The following is an 8181-nucleotide window of genomic DNA, read 5'->3' as shown; positions in this document are numbered from 1 at the left end:
AATATGTATTTAAACTATCTCACTCACAGAATGTGGCCTTGCGTGGAAAAGCAACTCAGTCAAACCGTCATGCAGACGGATTTGCCCAAACGCTATCGACGGAAATCGTGAATCTAACTACGGGCGGGATGGGTACCCACACTGTTGAACAGACCAGCCCCTGGTGGAAAGTGGACCTGCTGGAGTCCTACATCGTCACCTCCGTCATCATCACCAACAGAGGGGACTGCTGCGCCGAAAGGCTCAGCGTGGGCAGAGATTCACATCGGCAACTCTCTACAGGACGAGGTGCCGTGAAACCAGTGTGAGTGAACGTCTTGATTTCTTACTTACGAGGTTTCATTTCTAATACGAGGAAGTTGTTTAGCAGACATAAGCCACCCAAATCCTGATGCAGTTCATCTTATGATCTATTATCTAGTCGATCACTAAAGGATGCTAACACTCATTGAATATGTGGCATGTGATGTGTGAATCACTGCCTCTACTCTTATTTCAGCATGTTAAGTGTTGGTATTAATTCTTACTTTATATTGCAATATAACTTTGAAGTCCTGCATGTATTAAACAAATGAATGCACTGCTTCCTCTCTCTTTAGGGTTGGTGTGATTACTCATATCCCAGCAGGCAGGTCTTTAAAGATCACTTTTACCAAACTTGTGGAGGGACGTTATGTGACCGTGGTGCTACCTGGTTCAAAAGAACCTCACACTCTGTGAAGTGGAAGTCTGGTACCGTGCTCCGACTGGTGAGAACTGAACGAGAGGCTGAAGCCACACAAGATGATTTTTCTAAGTGAGCCCACCGCCTCATTGCTATACAGCCGAGGTCACACCAGAGTTTGAACTGCATTCTTAAGATTACAGGCAGAATGCATGCACTTCCTGTTATTTAAAGATCTCTCCTTTGTAAAGTTGTATTTATTGGAGCCAGATGTTTCTTGACTTTAACATAGTGAGACTCACTTTGAAAAAGAATGCAAATAGTTGTTAATGTCAATTAAATCAGAAGAGACAAGTAAGATGATGGAAAGATAATTATTTAATATTAACAAGTGATGTGTAACGATCTTGACAGAGTCTTCGGGCTTAGACTCTAAAGGGAGATTTGTAATCGAGGGGTGTCTGCCCAACCCATGGGGTCCAGACACTTGAAATGATGAATCTGATGAATCTGATGAATCTGCAAAGACTGGGTGGTGTTAGGGAGGTGGAGGGGGCATGTGTCACAGCAACATGAACGTACAAAGGCAGAGAGACAATCGTATTCAAAAAAAGAGACAGTGACAGTTGAAAGGCTTACAATGCAGGTGTGTCTCTGAGCTGGAAAGAAGAGAACAGCTGATCAGAACAGCTGATATCGTGATTAAAAGCCTGGAACCATGACAACAAAGGAAAACTACGAGTGAGCTTGCAGATGTATGAGATATAAAGTACAGCCATAAGCAGGCAAAAGTATAGTCTTCCTGACTGAACTTACGCTTTGTTTTGTTTGCAGGAGAGAACCTGGCTATCCAAGGAAAAGCCACTCAGTCGTCGCTGCATCTCACAGGCATCGCCTATAACGCCATAGATGGGAATCGCGCCACCGTCTGGGACCAGGCTTCTTGTTCTCACACAGTCGGAGAGTTAAACCCCTGGTGGCGACTGGACCTGGGCAAGACCCATAAAGTGTTTTCTGTCAACATAACCAACTACATGGATCCTAATTTACAACTAATCGGAGCTGAGATCCGAATTGGAGATTCTCTTGTAAACAGTGGCAACAGCAATCCCAGGTAGTTTAATGTCCATCAACAAAAATACCATCAAAAGTTTGAGATTAATGTATATGTGTAATTAGGTTTGTTTGAAACAACACATTCATGCACAATGCACCTTCACAGCACTAATGCTGTACATCCATGCATTGCTTTCATTGATGATACCCATTCCATTGTTTGTTTTGTGTTAACTTTAGCTAAATTATGTTTAAGTAAATCTCTTGAATGGACTGTTGACGTTGTGGCTGACTAGTCCAGGGAATGTGACGAGGAGAGAGTCCATGCTAGGTCATCCTTATAGCAAACATCATTCATTAAACAAAGGTTACCTCATATGAACAATGAGGCATTGAAATCAGTGATGTCCACATTGCAAGCAGTGCATGAATGTGTGGCATGTGTGCTGTGGAGGTGTTGAAGCTGCAAAACCAAAAGCAGGGTGGATGTCAGCTGTATGGTTGGAGACAGAGTGTTCACACGGACCAGTTTTTATATCCCGAATTAGATAAAGCAACTTAAATGTATCTTTCATAAGTAGTACTTTTTAAAACAAAAAAAATGAAACTGAGACATAACAAAGGACGATTTTCTTCTTCCACTAGGTGTGCTGTGATCTCAAGAATCGCCCCAGGTTTCACCGAAAACTTCCAGTGTAACAGGATGGACGGTCGCTACGTCAACATCGTCATTCCTGGAAGAAGTGAGGCGCTGATCCTGTGTGAGGTGGAGGTGTACGGCTCCAGACTGGATTAGGTTCACGATAAATCAACACATCAAATTCAACTTTATCATATTCAAGAAGGGGAGGATTCACTTCAGGACTGTTGTATTAGAATGCATTATTTTTAGCAAGGTATACCAAAAAAACTGGAAACTGTTTGTATCTTTAAATGAACCAGACAAAAACACAAGATAATAAGTCAAACTAAGACTCCCAAAGTGCATTCCGGCAAGAAACATCCTATTATCAAACTTAATATTCTGTTCCACCAAACGAGCGAGAATGAAGGTTTCATAGAAAATAAAGCTTAAAAAATCTGTCTATTTTACAACAGACATATTGGCATTTCATTGTGAGAAAAGTCTGTCTTCTCTTTGTCAGAAACACAGGGCAGAACTGACCATCCTTACCTTTATAATAATAATAATAATACGTATATTTGTATGGCATTTAACTTACAGTAATGATAATGTTCTCTATATAGGCCTAGATATGATTTTGTATTAACTTTTGTATTTGTTTTGTACATCTGTTAAAGTGTTTTTTTCTTGTTTAAAGTGAAGATTTCAATTTTTTAATTCCAAACTTTTCTTTGTACTCTTACTGCCAGCAGATGGATTTTATGTCACTTTAATGAAATACATTAAAGCAACAAAACACAGCCGGCCTTTGTTTCTTTGTCTTTCTTTCTTTTCCTTGTCCCTGTATTCAGGAGTTGTATTTTTTTTAATTTTCAAGAGTACTTTAGAATTACTGTTTTGATTTGGTGATGCTGCTTTGCACAGTTGGTCATCCAGCTTTGCCCTTTGTTTTAGGAAATTACTGAGCCATTAAAAAATCTAACTATACTGTTGTGAAGATTTATATATTTAATAGCAGAGTGTCACAGACTGAACTGATTTGCCTCAAGAAGAAACTGTGTTTGGTGATCCTTTTTTTTTATGAAAGCGTTGTCCACTTCAGAGAAAAGGAGCTGTTGTAAACCTTCTCTCCCTCCGAGTCTTGGAAGGACTGACAAACTCTCTGCAGCCAGGTAGAGTCTGATATCAGCTGACGTACGATTGTGCAAAATTACAATCTGTCATAGCTGAACAAGCTCACAGTACTGAAAAAACAAAGAAATCAACATAGTGTCGCCACTGGATGGCGCCCTCTTGACTCTCACACAGACACACACACAGTCCAGTAAACGTAACATCCTTTTATTCTTTCAATGTGTGAAGTAAATCAGAAGAGCAATATGCTGTAGACATATTATCAGGTTACATTAATACAGTAGTTACAGTGTTACAGTAGTTGAATGTACATGGAACAATGTAAACATGCACTTTTATTATGTGTCTTCCCCTTATTTGTTTTGAAAAATGTGTTTGATGCTGTTTACTGTCAATTCCTGAATAAATCTAGTTGTACTTCCTGGTCAGATAAACACAAAGATCAAACAGTAAAATGAATATTAATATTGCTGATAACGTGTGACTGTTACATTTTCAGAAATGTAATATTGATGCTGAAAAATAATAAAACTAAAGAATATGTGTTTAATTTCTGAACCCACTGATTATGATTGACATGGATGAATATGAATACATATTTTTCCTCTTATCTGAAGCGCTATTAATCAATCTAGATTGTTTTAGCGTGAGTTGTATGTAGAGTGTTGGAGATATCGGTCGTAGAGATGTACACATCTATTGTGTACATCTATTGCATTCTGTCCATCCTGGGAGAAGGATCCCTCCTCTGTTGTTCTCCCAGAGGTTTCTTCCTTTTTTCTCCCTGTTAAATGGTTTTTTAGGGGAGTTCTTCCTGTGCTGATGTGAGGGTCCCGGGACAGAGGATGTCGCATGTGTACAGATTGTAAAGTCCTCTGAGGCAAATTTGTTATACAAAATAAACTGAATAGATGTCTTCCTTCTCTCTAATATAACAGAATCAGATGGCACTCGCTCGTGGTGCTCAAAGCCCCCAAAAATAAGTTTGACAAAACTCAAGCAAGATAATTGTTCCTGCACTAAACCGTTCAAAACAAGGTGGGTGTATTATCTTGTGTAAGAAAGAAAGACATACTGGTGTCGAGTTTTTCAAATGCATTTTCTTCCACAAACCGAGAGCCATCGAGTTCCACTGTATTGGAGAGAACTCGGCAACTCACACGAAAATAAATCTATTGATCAAAACCACTACGGGTGAGAGGAGGGGTGAACTGTCCCTTTAAGCCATGATTGCACCAAGAGCCTAATATGAACGTCACCAGTGTAAAATGTGGTTGTTATACGTTATATGAGCCTCCTCAGACCTAATCCAGTCTGGAGCCGTACACCTCCACCTCACACAGGGTCAGGTACTCGTTTCTTCCAGGAATGACGATGTTGATGTAGCGACCGTCCATCCCGTTACACTGGAAGTTTTTGGTGAAACCTCCAGGGATGCTTGAGATCAAAGCACACCTAGAAGAGGAACAAATTATAATTATTAACTCACATAATGATCATTTCAATGCTCCAATTAATTAATTTGATAAATATAAGTCACTGCTTATTAAGTTTTGCAAAACAAATGTTCAAATGTACAAACCCAATGACAAATACCCATTAAACTTTTAGTTATATTTTAGTTTAAGGACTGTTAACTATACCTGGGGTTGTTGTTGCCATTGTTTTCAAGCGAATCTCCAATTAGGATCTCAGCTCCATTGAGTCGTTGTGGCACAGAGTCTATAGTGTTGGTTATGTTGACAGAAAACACTTTATGGGTTCTGCCCAGGTCCAGTCGCCACCAGGGGTTAAGGTCGGCCTTTGTGTGGGTACAAGAAGCCTGGTCCCAGTAGTACGCACGGTTCCCATCTATGGCGTTATTTGCAACGCCTGTAGAATGCAGCGACGACTGTGTGGCTTTTCCTCCGAGTGCCAAGTTCTCTCCTGCATGAAACATTTGCAAACATCAGAACTGATAGATGGTTTTACTTGATGCTTTCTGCAGAACAAAGTTGCCCCAATCTGTGTATGACTTGAAACTGTTCACGACTATTTACACATTTTTCCAGTGGTAAGTAGAAACTGCGGTAGAAAATGGAGAGGTCATGGAAAGTTGTGAAGATGCCTGTTGTTTATTTGGATCGGCAAAGTGTCAAATTCGGTTTTATGTATGACGAATTTGCAAATCTTAACTTTTCAGAAAATGTTTCTCTTTACAATTTCCCAATTAAGATCACCTATGAATCATTTTTAAGATGATTATTCATTTTAAAATCAAAATTTCTGGCTGGTGAATTTCGCTATATTACATGTTTGGGTTCAGAATATATAGGGTTAAAATTATATATACAACTTTGAAAAAAGGAGATATTTTAGTATCAGGAAGTGCATTCATATTTCCTGTCATCTTAATAGTGCAGTTTAAAACTCTGGTGTGACCTCGGCTGTATAGTAAATGAGACGGTGGGCTCACTTAGAAAAATCACATCTTGTGTGGCTTCAGCCTCTCGTTCAGTTCTCACCAGTCGGAGCACGGTACCCGTAGACTTCCACTTCACAGAGTGTGAGGACTCTATTTGAACCAGGTAGCACCACGGTCACATAACGTCCCTCCACAAGTTTGGTAAAAGTGATCTTTAAAGACCTGCCTGCTGGGATATGAGTAATCACACCAACCCTAAAAGAGAGAGAGGAAGCAGTGCATTCATTTGTTTAATACATGCAGGACTTCAAAGTTATATTGCAATATAAAGTAAGAATTAATACCAACATAGAGGCAGTGTTTCACACATCACATGCCACTTGTTCAATGAGTGTTAGCATCCTTTAGTGATCGACTAGATAATAGATCATAAGATGAACTGCATCAGGATTTGGGTGGCTTATGTCTGCTAAACAATTTCCTCGTATTGAAATAAAACCTTGTAATTAAGAAATCAAGACGTTCACTCACACTGGGTTTGCGGCACCCTCGTCCTGTAGAGAGTTGCCGATGTGAATCTCTGCCCCGTTGAGCCTTTCTGCATAATTGTCTCCTCTGTTGGTGATGATGATGGAGGTGACGATGTAGGACTCCAGCAGGTCCACTCTCCACCAGGGGTTGGTCTGTTCAACAGTGTGGGTGCACGATCCCGCCCCGTAGTTAGATTCACGATTTCCGTCGATAGCGTTTTGGGCAAATCCGTCTGCATGACGGTTTGACTGAGTTGCTTTTCCACGCAAGGCCACATTCTCTGTGAGTGAGATAGTTGAAATACATATTTAATATTTGATGGAAAGACCTTCAAACCTTTTCTTTTATTGGCCACTTGGGGCAGTAGAGAGCAGAAGTTGTGAACACAACAGTGAAGCTTTGTTTATGCGAGAAATCGGAGTTACGGTTTTCATCAATAGCATTGTAGGCAGCTGAGAACATGTACTCGGCGCGGTCTGACTGGGTCGCCTTTCCACGTAAGGCCACGTTCTCTGGGAATGAGACGGTTGAAAATCACATAAAGGAAGATTTTTTGTGAATTGCTAAGCATAAATATGTGTCTAATAACTTGATGGTTCTGAGAGTGCAACACACTACAACTAAAGAAAAAGCATGCAAATACATAAAGTGCAGACAACAAAACACAGAGAGAAATGTTGTGAGTTGCTCACAACATTTCAATATTTTAGTTAAATACTCAATGACTTAGTGTTTTAACATTAAATACACTGTTATGTAGTCAATTTTAGTGCATTTCTGTATTTTATTGTGTTTGCATGTGTTGCCAAATGTATTAATCTGTTTGTCGGTGGTTAATTAATATTTTTCCATAAGTTGTTTTGTTTGTGTCGCTTTGCATGTGTTTTCTTAAGTCGCAATCTCATGGGCCCAATGGCAACTTGTTGCTCAAAGCAAAAAAAAATCGATAACGTTGTAAGCAGCTCCAAATGGGTGCACATGACACTCCGACTGGGTGGCTTTTCCACACAAGGCCACGTTTTCTGTGAGTGAGACTGATGAAATACTCATAGAAATGTTTGATTGAAAGATGTTGGTAAAAAAATACTAACCACTTCTTTTTTTAAAGAAACACCTTGAGAAAATCTGTGTCCGAAAGTGCCTGGCCTTTTTCAGTTTCCATTGACCATTTCTCAGATGGTTCTGTGTAACAAACCATCTGTGGGGTCAGGTTTTAAAACCCAGGTGGCAGCACAAATCTGTGTCTGACATCTGTCAGTGGATGTCTGCACACCACCTGAAGCTCAACCCTTAACAAGACTGAGCTGCTCTTCCTCCAAGGGAAAGCATTTCCCATCTGTGACCCCGATCACCATTAAAAACCTCTTTGTGTCCCCGAATCGGACCGCAAGGAACCTGGATTTTACTGCCAAAATTGCTGCAACAACCCACCCCTGCAGATTAATTCCCAACGACTTATACGTCCTCTACTCACCTTGGAGGCGGAGCAGTCTGTTCCAGGCTATTTTCATCTAATTACTAGATCACTGCAACTCGTTCCTGTCTGGTCTTCAACCTAACCCTAATTCTCCCACACTCTCCTGCTCCTCCACACCCTGCACTGGTTCCCATTGGCTGCTCAGATCTGATTCAAGACACACGTACTTGCCTATTGTTTGTGGAATGGCTCAGGCCCATACTACATCAAGAACATGGTCAAACCCTATTTCCCAGCCCGTCCACTACGCTCTGCTCCTGCCAATCAGCTTGCTACTCCATCATTACAAA

At 40.5% G+C, this 8181-nt stretch overlaps 1 protein-coding gene and 1 pseudogene across 1 annotated transcript; one reads left to right on the top strand and one right to left on the bottom strand.

Annotated features, from left to right (window-relative positions):
• The first annotated feature begins 29 nt into the window (after nt 1–29).
• Nucleotides 30–3133, top strand: LOC129115822 (uncharacterized; annotated as a pseudogene).
• Nucleotides 3134–4711: 1578 nt separating this feature from the next.
• LOC129115821 (uncharacterized) lies at nt 4712–7925 on the bottom strand. Its single transcript, XM_054627058.1, has 6 exons — nt 7889–7925; nt 6840–6926; nt 6415–6694; nt 5984–6138; nt 5123–5405; nt 4712–4934 (listed from the first exon to the last, which is right to left on the bottom strand). Exons 1-6 carry the CDS (start codon nt 7923–7925, stop codon nt 4784–4786), a joined length of 993 nt encoding a protein of 330 aa, XP_054483033.1. The 3' UTR covers nt 4712–4783.
• Nucleotides 7926–8181: the final 256 nt, after the last annotated feature.

Source organism: Anoplopoma fimbria, unplaced genomic scaffold, assembly GCF_027596085.1.
Source record: "Anoplopoma fimbria isolate UVic2021 breed Golden Eagle Sablefish unplaced genomic scaffold, Afim_UVic_2022 Un_contig_12569_pilon_pilon, whole genome shotgun sequence".
NCBI classification, from domain to species: domain Eukaryota; kingdom Metazoa; phylum Chordata; class Actinopteri; order Perciformes; family Anoplopomatidae; genus Anoplopoma; species Anoplopoma fimbria.
This window is presented reverse-complemented; position numbering and strand designations above follow the sequence as displayed.